At 58.6% G+C, this 13,646-nt stretch overlaps 1 protein-coding gene across 5 annotated transcripts in view; it reads right to left on the bottom strand.

Annotated features, from left to right (window-relative positions):
- The window catches only part of TNS3 (tensin 3), a 167,257-nt gene that overhangs the window by 45,532 nt on the left and 108,079 nt on the right, over window positions 1–13,646 (bottom strand). For all 5 annotated transcript variants that reach the window (XM_019731607.2, XM_019731611.2, XM_019731606.2 and 2 more), the window contains one exon: window positions 4,109–5,365. In XM_019731607.2, coding sequence (XP_019587166.2) covers window positions 4,109–5,365 — 1,257 coding nt within the window. The remainder of the gene's footprint in view (window positions 1–4,108; window positions 5,366–13,646) is intronic.

The following is a 13,646-nucleotide window of genomic DNA, read 5'->3' as shown; positions in this document are numbered from 1 at the left end:
GAGAAACACTGACAGGCTCGGCCAGGCCATGGGGAAGTAGGTCTGAAAGCCTAGGAAGTATGTCCTTCCAAAGGAGAAATGCTAGCAATACTCCCATCTATCCTCAAAATAACTGTAATTTAAAGTGCAGACGTGAGAAGCCGCATGGCAGCCAGCGTAAGACGGTTTGGCGTCCCACACGCGACCCTTCCCTCAGGACACCACCAGCTGGCGGCTGCCTGGCTGCCATTCCTTTTGCTTCTTTGAACTTATTTCCTTTTTTTTATCACCCCCCCAAATACTTGATCTTACTGGCCTTCTCTCCAAACGTGCCATCTTTTAGCAACTGTGGTGTTGACATCATGCGATGCAGGACAGTCCCCAGGGCTGTTCACCTTCAGGGCCAGGGCCAGCGCCAGAGGACGGCTGGCCACGTCCTAGCCTCAGACCCGATGGAGAGGACCCCCCCCCCCCACCACCACGATTGGACAAATCAGTTTTCATAGAGCAGACGGGACACAGCACGGGGCCTGGGGGAGCTCATCTGTGCAGACCAGCGGCGTCCACCCGCGGCACGGCTTCCGGAAACAAGACAGCACACTGGAGGCCGGGTCTCCAAAGAAGACTTGGAGACATCTGAGGGGCGGCCCTCGGAGTTCACACAGATTGCCGTGTGGCCCAGCAGCTCCACTCCTGGGGCTGCATCCAAACCAGTGCTTGTACTTAGATGCTCACAGCAGCCCAAGGTGCGCACAAGCCCCATGTTCAGCCCCAGGGGATGGGGGAGCGCAGTGGGGTCCGCCCCCACCAGGGAACACAGCTCAGCCCTAAGCAGAAGTGGCGCTCCAACACGTGCGACCACACGATGAGCCTGGAACACAGCGCTCAGTGTGAGAAGCCAGAACAGGCACATCCAGAGAAGCAGCAGACAGGCCGGGGGCCTGGGGGTGGGGCAGAGTGGCGGCTAACGGGGAGGGTGTCTTTGGGGTGATGAAGGGTTGTGGAAGTGGATGGTGGTGACGGCTGCACAGCACTGTGAAGGGACTTCGTGCCACTGGATGGCACACTTTAAAATGGTGAAAGTGGTAAATTCTATATGACGTGCACAGTGGTCCTCCTGCTCAAGCTTAGAGGGCCTGCCACTCACGGTGTCACAGCTGAGGCCACCCACTTGTAACACACAATTCACAGGTGAATACACCTGGGGTTTCAGAAAATCACACCCGTCACCAGTGCCAAATGCAAGGGGCACCGCTCTTCTCCTGACCCGGGCTGCACTGAGTGCGGGAGCTGTGGCCACTTCATGCCTCCCCACCTCCCCCGGGGCGCTTGCAGCACCCCCACCCATGCACGCCTGCTCACAGGCCACCGCCTGGCACTGAGGCGACCTGTGTTTCGCAGCCCCTCCCACGGAGACTCAGTGTGCAGTAAGTCTAGTGCTTTCTCACTCGAACATGCCCTTGAGTTCTCACCCTGACTGCCTTTGGCTGGGAGTCATAGAACTCACACTCATATAATTCGATCGACAGGTTTCCACTGTCAGTGACGAATACTTTTCGCCACTATGAATGTTTTCAGGATGATGAGGAGGAGTGTTATTGTCTGCGCCTGCGCACAAACAGCCATCGCAGGGCCTGCTCGGGCTCCCAGTTGTGGGTTGGGGGCTGATGCAACATGAATAAAATATTCTGACAACATGAAGCAAAGAGCCCTCAGGTATGAGATAAGAGAGCTGGGTCTTGCCATCAGTGGGCCCGTAACTGTCACTGAGGAGCCATTTCCTTGTCACTGGGGTGTCATCGGTGAAATCTCCCCCCACTTAAAGGATGTGATCCAAGAAACCCACTTACATGCAGGGCTGCAGAGCAGCTGGGAGACCCGGGTGAGGGGGTGTAACAAGGCCACACCAGTGCCCAGGGGCTGTGCCCGAAGCAGTGAAGTCTCAGATCAGAGCAGGGAGGCACAGAGGCACTCAGAGCCTGCAGGGAGCCAAACACCCCCACGTCACTCCATTTCACAAGGTTGCCCAAAGCTTTGAGACCCCCCACCTCTAGACAGCCTCCATTTTACCTTGTGAGTGGAGACTGTCCCTTGGTAAACCTCACTACAGTCCCTGGCCAGTTCAGCATAGCCCCAGGGGTCCCAGGACAGTCACTTGTACCCCCACTTATGCCACAGACCTTTCTGTTTATAAACATTACCATGTGCCAGAAAACAAAATGAACAAGTCACTAGGCTGCACCCGAGGGGTTTTCTGGCTAGTGGCAGAGCCTTTCATGGTGGCACAGCCATGAAATGTAGAGTCAGATGGAAAGAAACTGTCTACACGGCAAGGTAGGTGAGGTCAAAGGTGATGTAGACAAGCTTCAACATAGTACCTGGAACAGCACAGGCACTCAGAGTAGCAGTATTTACTATTATCATGGCCATTACCATCACCATCATCACTGTCAACTTCACCATCACCACCATCATCATGACCATCATCATGACCATCACCACCACCACCACCACCATCATCACCATCATCACTGTCAACTTCACCATCACCACCATCATCACCACCATCATCACCACCATCACCACCATCACCACCATCACCACCACCATGACTAAGGACTAAATTCCATCAAGTGAAAAACATTAACCTAAAGAGGCCACGGGATGGCAAACTGACCCTTTACCCCAACAGATGCCTCCAACAGCCTCCAAATCTCAAAGGAGATTTTTTAATCCTGGAGAAAAACTTCTGATTGTTACTTTTCCAAGTAATTTATTTGAAGTAGGTTTGGTGAGTCTAAAGAGAGAGGTGGTGCTAAGAGAGAGGATGTCGCGGGATTTGTTCCCACTGAGACTCTGTGAACTCCTCGTTCCCTGCAGGAGCCTGACTGCGTTCACACACCCAGGTCCTCAGAGCTGGACCAGCTGCTGCCGTCTGGTGGAGGCTCACAATCCACTGCGGGGAGCTGTAGCTTCTTCCAGCTCCCAGCTCAGGATACACAGGGACCCAGGGACCCAGGGACCCAGGGAGCTGGCAGGTCACGTGGCTCACAGTGACCCAGGTCCAGGACAGGTATATGTCGACCTGCATTTCCTGAACATCAGCCGGGTCCTGTGACAGGATGTTTTTTACCAGAAGGAGTGAACAGGAATTCAGAGATCACATCGTTTACCTGCCAAGGCCACACGACCAGCCACCGCACAGCACAGAAGCACCGAGGACACAAAGCTCACGTTCCCGGCCGTCCCGACCCGAGTGGGGCTGAAACCCACCCCATCTGACTGTACAGCGGGCAGGGCCGACTCCTGCTCTATTGCCTGCGACCTGTGTGACCTTGGGCGGGCCACTTCGCTTCCTGACACCTTCGGGAACTCAGCTGTAAGACGGGCTCTGTGTCTGCTGCCAGGGGGCCCCGGGGAGAAGGAAGCAGCACTGCCACGAACTGCACTGCTTCCCGTCAGGTCTCCTGGCTCAGCTGACAAGCGGCACTCAGGTCAGACGCAGGAATACGGACGAAGTGACAGTGCCCTTCCTTCATTACCGTCCAGTCTTGACACGTAGAGGCAGGGCCCCACAGCCTGATGCCTCCCCAATACGGAAAGCATGTCACAGACTCCCTCCCAACATGTGGCCCCCCCTTCAAGCATCCCTATACCCACAGGTCACTGCCTGTCCACTATCGCCACCCCCAGCCTTCCCAGGCCGAGCAGCTGAGCAAGAAGGCTCGGCCACGGTCCCCGCACTACCACATCCAGGGGCAAGGGCCTGTGCAGTCCTGGCCCGACTCAGCACGGGCCCCACTGCTGCAGGGGTGCAGAGGGCCCCCACTAGGCTCGCGTCCCCACCGTGCTGGGCCCTGGATGCGGCCGCACCGCTTAGCCCCGACTGTCCTGCCCCTGCCCCTCCAGGCTTCCCTCCACACACCCCCAAAATGGCCAGGCACAGCCTCCCTCCGTGCACGGCCAGCTCAGGGGCATCTGACAAGCCAGTACTATGCAGCAACCTCCCGGTTTCCCCAAGGCTGTGCCCGAGGTCCCAGCCGTCCATCCCCTCCTTCAGGCCAGCGAAGAGCCTGTGCTCGGCTCTAATCCCGACGCAGGGGAGCCTGCACCCGAAACGCCCGCTCACCTTGCTGCGCAGGGGCCCTGCTGGGGCCCCCTCCTCTGTCCTGAAGGCGGCCGCTCGCCCGGAGCCCGCATCCCACGCCGTCCGGGCCTGGGGGGCCATTTGCCTGGCTGCCTAGTGTGCTCAGGTGGGTGGGGAGGGGCTCGAAGGTGGGGTCCAGCTCCAGGATCAGCCTATTGAGCTGCTCGATGGACTGGTCGATGTCCAGGGTGGGCGAGCCCGGGGAAGGGTCAGCACTGGGCTCCGGGCCCGACCCGTTCACCACTCCAACGTCTGGAAACCTGGCTTTGAAGGCTTTGCTGGGAGGGGGCCGCTGTGTGTCGGTGGGATGTGGCCCAGGGCCTACACCCCTCTGGACGGCCACCCTGCTGCTGGCCCCCCGGGTGGGGGTGACCGGGATCCTGGGCGGGGCCTGTGCCAGGTGGGGACTGTCCCCAGGGCCGCGGCCGACGAGCCTGGCCTCTCCGTCGGCAGCGAAGCTGTACTGCTGGGCAGCCACCATCTGCTGCTGGCGCACCCAGGTCTGCGTGGAGTAGCTGCTCTGCTCGTAGACCTGCGTCGGGGCGGACACGCAGGGCGCCCCCAGCACGGGAGGCGGTAGCTTAGGCTCGCGGGTCCCAAAGGCCTGCTCCCGCCTGTATGGGGGCTCCACGCCCAGGCCCAGGTCGGGCGGGAGGGGGCCGTGCTGGTCCTCTCCAGTGCTGCTCCCAAAGCCGTCAGACAGGAGGGAGTTGTGACTGCTCTGGTGGCAGGCAAAGGGGCCCAGGGGGGCCGACGGGTGGCCCTCCGAGGAGGACAGGGTCCCAATGCTGTCCACGCTGTGCAGGTCATGGCTGGGCATCTCGTCATCCAGGATGTCGGTCTCCCGGTCCTTGGGCGTGGCGTCCCCATTCACGTGGACCTGTGCTGGGACGACGTGGCGTGTCCCACTGAACTTGCTCCCAGCATCGGTCATATCCTTGAGGGGACTTCCGGAATCTTCCAGGCCAAAGCCACTGAGCAGCTGGTCCAACTCAGCCTTCTCCTGGGGGCTCAGGCCCCTCTTGGGTCCCACGGCAGGGTGCTCCTCGGTCCTGTCTGTCCTCACCGAGGCAGTGGAGTGGCCTGAGTCGCTGCTGACAGACAGGGTGTGGTCGCCGTGGTCTGGGCTGCTGGCGGCGGGGATGGCTGGGGCCCCCCCTGGGACGCCAGGATCCGAGGCGCTCTTCTTCCGTACCTTAGCGTACAGACTGCCGTCGACAGGGCCCTGCGTGTGCAGCACTGTGAGAGAAAATGGAGAGGGGCTGTCAGTGGAGGGTGCTGGGGCTTCGGGCACTGACGGGTGTGTGCACTGGGTGAACAAACAAATGAGCTCCTAACGACAAGTGGCAGAATCAGGGACAAAACTTCCCCAGGAGCCCCAGGTTCTACACACGCGGAGGCCGACAAAACGCAATTGCACAAGCAGCGTCTGGCACGTGCACGCTCTTCCTTCTGAGGCAGAGGCGGCATCTGCAGGGTCATCTGGAGAACCTCCCGGCCCCCCACACGAGCCACTGGCCCTGAGGGCGCCCTGTTAACTTCTCCAGCAGTTTGAAGGCTGAGCTCAGCTCAGCTCTAAAATGCCCAAGAATCACGGATGCAGAAGACCAGGAGGGCTCCCTGCACCCGTCAGCACGACAGCCTCTGCTGAGGCCAGTGCCCTGGTCTCACCAGGCAGGACATCAGATCCCGAGCCTGCCATCCTCTCTACACTCTGGCATCTGCTGAAACTGAAAAGCATAACTCACTGGAGACAGGTAGTGTAAGAACTGGCCTCAGGCCTCCCGCCAGCGCAGCGTCTGGGCCACGAAGCAGCCCCACAAACGTGGGGGGGGCCTCAGAACACTGCAGCGACCCCTGTGTACTGGTCTCCACACACTGGGACGGCCACGCGAAAGTAACAGGGCCTCGGACGTGGGCAGGAGGAGCGAGGCCTCTGCTACTGCTGTTAGTTACAGGCCCGGCTGCGGCCTCCACGCCTCTCAGGCCTCAGGCTGCTGACGGGTACACACTAACACCTGGGTCCCAGAGAGCTGGGAGAAACACCCAGCAGGGCAGGCAGTTGGCCACCTGCGCCTCCTGCCTCCACCCTCCCCGGCGACACTGCAGGCAGCCACGACACTGCTGAGGGCCTGGCCCACACTCTTTGGACCCTGGGAGCCACCACATCCCAGTGGAAACTGGGCCTGGGCCGCGCCGGGGGAACCTGGCATGCTGGGTACATGGCCACGGTCAGTGGCTTCTGGCTTTTGTGGAAACGCTGGGCAACATGTCAGGACAGAGGCCTGTGGAGCACACTGGGTGCTCTGCCCAAGTTCTTATTTCAAATGTGCCTGAGGGAGCAGGGGGAGAGGCGATGGGGGTGGCAACACCAGGGTACCGGCCAGCCTGGGTCCTATCCACCCTCATCAGAGCAGAGCCTGGCAGAGGGCTGGGGGAGAGAGGACACACAGATACATCATGACAGGGGACAGGTCATTTGGTGACCAGCTGCAAAGTAAGGGGCAGGTGCTGGACTCAGCTGGGAGAAACTGAGGGTGATGGTTTCAGTGACAGCTGGTATTTACTGAGCACCTGTTAAGGGCAGGCACTTAGCACATTTTCTCTGCCTCCCGCAGAATGGCCTACCCAGGCCTCGGCTTGTCCCTCTTTACAGGTAAAGGCCTGCGGCTTTAGGACAGTCAGTGACCTGCCCAAGGCCAGGCAGCTCCTGGGGAGCCCTGAACTGTGTACCTGCTGCTCCCCACCTGCCCCCCACCTGCTCAGAGCACGGGACACATCCCAAGGCCTGTGCCCGTGGCCCTGCCCCGGAGCCAGGTGGCACGGTCACTGCTCTCTGAACGGGCACCAGTGGAAAGACCTTCCCTGGGGCACCACAAGGTAAGGCCAGGACGCCCGGAAAGGCAGCCCTGCATTACAAGGCCCATGCAAATGTCTCGACAGTGCGAAAGTGCAAAATGCCACCGGTCTGTGAGTCACTGGGTCACATGCTAAGACACTGTGGGCCCCTGCAGAACGGGGCAGGACTGGGGCCTCAGACAGGCGCCACGAGCTGGGTGCCCCCGACCTTGGACTCCCAGCTGTGAGATGAGGGTGAGTGTGAATTCTATGTGGGGTCTGACACTGCACACAGAGGAGTGTCTTCTTAGCCCAAGGAGACACCGTTTAGTCTGCCTTCTGCTGAAGCCCCTCTGTCTCCAGGAAAACCCAAGCACCCCAAGACGTGGTAGGTTAGGGCCCTGCCGTCCGCTCCCCAGGGCGTGAGAAGATGGCCCAGTGGCTTTGAGCAATGCTCTTGCTCTGAAAGAATCACAGGCCCCATATAAGGGAGGGGGCGGACCCGCCAGGCCACAGGGCCAGACAGCTGGGGCGGCGGGGAGCCCCAGAATTCTACATGCAGGTTGCAAAGCCTGTGCATCCATGCCTTCCACATCCTTCTCCCTAAATCAGAATCAAAATGGACTGACACAGAGATTTGAAACAAGAAGAACGGAAGCCAACAATGAATTGCACACAATTCTTCTCATTTAAACTGCGATGCTGGCCAAGGGGCTGTCGCCATTGTGAGGAGGGCCCTCCCTCAGGCCCCACGTTGGGACCGTCCTGCGTGACCCACATGGGTGTGAAGAGCAGCGTAGCCCCTGCCTGCAGTCAGGGGCAGCCCGGTGTCACCATTGTATCAGCAGCAGAAATCGCAAATGACAGCAGGCACACTGAACGCGGCAGTCAGCACAGAGCTGGCTGGGCACAAGCACCGAGCACAGGAGACCCGGCCCCGCTGCCCTCACTTCTCCCGGCCGCTCGGGGCTCCCCCCACAGCAGACACACGCCTGCCCCCGGGCCTTTGCACGGCCATCTCCAGCACTGTCTTGGTTACTTCTCCACGTCCTCGGCGTGGGCGTCCCTGAGGCTCCTTTCCTTGGCACCTCCATTCAGACCCTGCAGGCTTACCCAACATCCCCCCATGAGGACAGGCTCTGGGAGGGCAAGGGTGTTCGCTGCCTGTGTTCCCCCCACACTAGGGAGCAGTCCCTGGCATCGAGTGACACTCCGTAGCTGAGACACTGAGTGTTCTAGTTTGCTGTCACACAACAAAACCTGGGGAGCTGTTCTGGAAAGGCGGTGAGCAGCCTTAAGCAGACAAAAAACAATCAACCAAAAACAAACACAAAAGGCAAGGGTCTGAAAGCAGAAGTGCCGGCAGCCCTCGGCCACCTGCAGCCCCGGGGCCCCCACGCCCCGGCAGGCAGCGCCTCCCCCCTCAGCCTGCCCTTCCACAGCCAGGCTGGTCCTCCAATGCCAAAGGACAAAACCGGAGATGTGCTGGAAGTCACAGGGTCTAAGCGTCCAAAATGTCACAGAAACAAATGCTGTAAACCTGACAGTGAGCCCAAGGGCCCATGGGGCTAGCAGAGAGGACAGAGGCCCAGGGGACGTCTGCACATGCTGTCCAGACACACGGGGACGCTGGAGCTTGGGGGAGGGGGAGGAGCAAGGCAGAGGCCTGGCGTGCAGTGGGCCTGTCTCCTCTATCCTGCCGCCACCTGCGAGGGAGACGCCCCTCGCTCACGTGCACACAGCAGGGGCAGCCAGGGGCAGCCTGCAAGAGCTCTTCCTGCCTCTGAGGTACAGCAGGAAGAAAAGGGCGACCTAACGTACCTGGGTTGGCGTTTTGTTTGCTGGGACCTCGTGTGAGGTCTGTAGGTGGCAGCCATAAGGGGACCACTGCTACGATGGAAACCGAGGGGGCTGGGGGCCGCTGCCTGCCTGGGCTTGGGGGCTAGGGTTTCCAGGCGAGAATTCCCGACCGTTCTCAGAAATCCTTTTCGCTTTCCCATTCCTGAATCCCGAGAAAAGTTGGTCGGGAAATTGGGAAAATTGGCTTCTTGAACCCAGTTGGTTGGTAGTATTGGCCGTCACTTTGTGGAAACGATTCATCGTGGAGAACAGGAAACAGTTTATATCTTGGGATTCGGGAATGGGAAAGCGAAAAAAAAAAAATTCCTGAGAACGGGTGGGAATTCCCGCTTGGAAACTACTGGGGGCCGCTGGCTGCCAGACTCTCCAGGGAACAGGAAACACGAGCCCCCTGGCTGTGCAAGGCCCCCAGCTTTGGTGATCCTTAGGGACTCCTGGATCTAACGGGTGGCAGTGTGCCCCTAGGACACGGTCTGGGTTGTGAAAGCTGAGGCCCAGTCATTGCATAGACCTGACGTAGCATCTGCCTCCCCAGGTCTGTGGTCGCTGGGTGGCCGTGGCTGGGGTCCCAGGGGCAGGGAGAGGGAGGCTGGTGGGTGAAGGAGGCTGAGGGCCGCCAAGCTCCGCTCCCCTCCCCTGCGGGGTGGGTGTGGGGCGGGGACAAGAGTTCTCGAAGGTGGAGTCATGGCTTTATCTGCCCTGGTGTCTATTGTATATTTAAAAGACACATTTTAGCTGGTGCTTCCAGCTCAAAGGAAGACTGGGGTACTTTGAATGGATCTTTCTTGTGCAAAGACCCTGGTCCGCAGGCAGGAAGTGACCTTCCCAGGAGCCTTTGCATCCCAGCCCACGACACTGCCTCTGGCATTCCCTCTGCGTCCGCTTTACCTGCCCGCTGCCCCCACTGACCAGAACCGAGATCACTACCAGAGGGTCCTCGCTTGTCTGGTAATGGCTGCCCTGCGGCCAGCGCCTAGTCCACAATCACACCCAGGCACGGGCTCTGGTCACTCCCCGAGTGCACACCAGCGAGGAGGAATACACAGAGCACGTTCTTGCCTCCTTAACGGGCAGTGACCAGTGACGGCCCCATCCTCGCCATGACCACCCCCTGCCCGCCCACCCGACTTCCCAAAGGGCCTTTCTCACAAGGGCAGGAGGCGCTCAGAAAACATTTCCTAAGCAATCTAAGAAAAGGGGCAGACCGAAAAGAAAAAAGATGAAAACACTCCTTCCCATCATAGCTGAACACAGGATTAACCAACGTCACCTGTGCTCTCAGGTGTGCGCACAGTGTGTGCTCGGCTGTGTTAAGCATCTGCAAAAGGGGGGGCTCCTTCCCAGGGCCAACCACTGGGCCACAGAAAACGTGTACAATTGGCTGTAATACCTTCAGCTGTCCCCTGGGCCTGCTTCCAACCACAACAAAACGATCCAATACAAAGGACGGACAAGCCCGGGGTGTATCAAGCTCCCCGGATTCTTTCTTTCTTCAATGTACTGACCCTGTAAATCCTACGTTCTACTTTTGTGACAGGTTTGCTTAAAAAGCAACTTTTCATTTTGAAAGAGGCACAGTGCCCTCCTTGCAAGTCTTCCAGGAGGAAAACAGTCCCCCGGGCTTACTCAGCACCTGCCAGGGACAGCCCAGCCTGGGACAGGGACAGCAGAAAAGGTGAAGGGGAGGCGGGTGCATTTCCCTGGCATCGCGCAGACGGCTCAGAGGCAGAGAGAGAGCCGGATATTAGAAGAGGTGGGTCCAGAGGCCGCTGCCCTCAGGAGAGAGGGTTCCCGAGACGCCTGTCCTGCCATCAGGTTGACGGTCCAGACCCAGGCTGCTCCAGCACTGCCATGTGCCAGGACGCTGACCCCAGGGACCCCACGGCAAGGCTGTGCAGCAGGAATCGGAAAGGCCACTTCACAGGTGAGAAAACAGGTGCGAGCTTGTGCAGCTCTTTAGGGTGTAAACGCTGACTGAATGCGTCACCTGGGACCCAGGTCCTGCCTCCCACCACACCCACCGCTTCCTGTCCCTTTAAAAGGGTGGAATTCCAAACCCAACCCACTCCTCTGTGAAATGAGCAATTTAACTTGAGAAAGGAATTTGCCTGAATGTTTTCTCTGCAACTCACTCTCTCTCTCTCTCTCTCTCTCTCTCTCTCTCTCACACACACACACTCTCTCTCTCTCACACACAAACCCTGATACACACACACTGATACACACTTGAGTGCACACTCACTCATACTCACACACATAATCATGTCATTGAAACTACTGAAGCATTTTCTGTTTTCCCCCCTAACTCCTGAAGTGGTCCCTTGCCCCAGGCAGAATCCTGCGTTTGGTGGCTTTGGATGGGGACACTTTTCCATCTGTCCTGGGCTGAAGCAGACGCCATCACTGCGTTTCTATCCTTGTACTTAGAGGATCCGTGACTGCTCCGTGCATGTCCCCACATCCCTGGACGTCACGGGCCCCATGCAGGAAGGCTCTCATCTGGCCTGACCCACCACGGGACGGACCACTTCTCTGGACACTGACGGTCACCGCTGCGTCCTGCATGCACGTTCTCCAGCTCTCCCTCCAGACGACTCACTGGGCCACCCAGCTAAATTAATCAATCCACCACCTCGACGTGTGCCCATGAGTGGAGGCAGTGGGCAGTACCAGTCCCAAGTCCCCACGGACACAGAGGGTTCCTACAACCACTGCCCTCCCAGAAGTGTGGAGGACGGACAAACTGATTATCTGCCTCTGTGTCCCACGCAGAGCACAGGCCCCGATCCCCAGCCTGGCACTGGGGAGGGGTCAGGAGACGAGCAGGCTGCCAAGGGGCAGCGGGGTGACGGCTCACGAGAAGAAAGCACTCTGTGTCTTGGTTCTGCTGGGTTTCAGGACAGAACCAAAGGCTAGGACTGCACAGTAAATGAGGTGGGTTTTACTTGTGTACGTTACACCCCCACTGACGTGCTCAGGCAATCGGCACAGAAATGAAGCTCCCACTGGAAGGAGCCCGCCCTGCATGGCTCGGTCCCCTCCCTGCCTGCCTGCCTCTTCCCTCCCTTCTAGGACCTTCCTTCCCTTTCCCAGACTCCATGACAAGTGACAACTCGCTTCTCTTTGGGATGGCTATCTTGGTCCCTTGTGGCACAAAGCCTGTTGGACTTTTCTACTGCAGTGACTTACCTGTATGACTTCACTCCCCTTCTACATGTTCTGGCATAATCCATCAGGGCTGAAATCATGGCTTGATCACAGCTGTGTGACCTTGGGTGAGTTACTCGACTTCTCTGTGCTATGCTTTCCTTATCTGCAGAGAAGTCACCTGGCCAGGGTTGCCGTGGCATTAGTGTCAACTTAGGGACCCAGAGCCTGGGGAACAAGATGTCCCCTTGTGTGTGATTAATGAGTACACACAACTCAGCTCAACTGACCTCATTCTTAGGAAATCATGTTGAAGAATGACTTTTAAAAGAAATTATCCGAAGTTCAATAAGTCTTCACGGGGCTCCGACGGCCCAAGCCCACGTCTCACAAGCAGTGTCCTTTTCCACGCACGTTTATGACTATAGCGGCTAGAACCTGCTACTGTAAGATGTTTGCTTTTACTTTCCTGCAGTACGACCCCCTCTGTGCTGACTCGATAGGCCCTGCGTCTGTACCGTTTGTGCTGAGTTACCTCCCACCTCAAAATCAAGGGCGTGTGCTGGGCATTGGAGACTATTACCTTAACCGACAAAAGCAGACACTGGCTGACTGTGACATTATAGGGCTGCAAGAAATGCGCACTGTTCCTTTTTTTTTTAAAGGACAAGCAATAGATGGTGACAAACACTAAGTCCCCGAGGGCGTGCACCTCTGGACGAGATCAAGTCCGCAGGCGGAGTTCCAGAAGTGCCTCTGTGCTTGCAGGCAGCTTGTCTCCCTGCGCCAGCGTCCCTGAGAGCACTCACCTGCCAAGCCCCCAAACTCAGAGCTGCCCCCTGACCTGCAAGGCGCCTGAAGCAAGAGAAGACCTGGCAGTGACACTGGGACACCACGCCTGCCATGGGGGCTGCTGAAAAGCACTTGCTTTGGAGCCAAGTTGAGCTCCCTGCAAATGTTTTCTAGAACCAAGGAGGCAGGCTGCAAATTCTTACAGAAACACACGTTAGGAAAAAAAGTTGCGAGAGGAGCAGTGAGGCATTCCAACCAGAAGCCAACGCCTCCCTGCCCGGGAAGGGACCCAGCGTCGGGAGGCTCCAGCCGTTCCTGGCGGCCCCTGGGCGTGGCCCCGGAATGCTGCGATAAAACCACGGGCTTCAGAGTGGGGCTGTGGCCGGCGTGTCCTGGACCTGGCGACGGCCCCGACGGCCCACACAAATGTGACTGTGGCCAGGACTGCTGCCATCCGACACCCCACCCTGCCTGTCCCGTCCAGGGCACTGGTCCTGGCAGCCTCTGACTAGGCCGCCAAGGTCCTGTTCGGATATCCCTAGCTGTAACACACCTGAGCCCCAGAGAAGAAGCAGTGACATCGCCCTGAGCTGTGGACAGTGTCCTGAGGCCCGGCCGCATGGCACTCCTTGCCAGGTAGAAACGCGGTTCCGCGTGTTACACAACTCTCAACGCCGCCAGCACCACCTCCTGCCCTCCGCCTTCTGTCTGCTGAGCGGCTCTCTGAGGCCCGCTGTGTTTAGTCCTTGTGGCTTTGCAGAAGCCACACAGGCACACACACGCGCTTAAGCTCCCACTTACCTTCCTCCCACACGGCCCAGCAGATGGTTAGCGCACAGCTGTGGGACAGGCTCCTTGGGCAGAAAGCCGTCTGCCCGACAGC

This window comes from Rhinolophus sinicus, linkage group LG09 (assembly GCF_036562045.2).
Source record: "Rhinolophus sinicus isolate RSC01 linkage group LG09, ASM3656204v1, whole genome shotgun sequence".
Taxonomy (NCBI): domain Eukaryota; kingdom Metazoa; phylum Chordata; class Mammalia; order Chiroptera; family Rhinolophidae; genus Rhinolophus; species Rhinolophus sinicus.
Note: the sequence above shows the minus strand (reverse complement) of the source record. Positions and strands in the feature narration are given on the sequence as shown.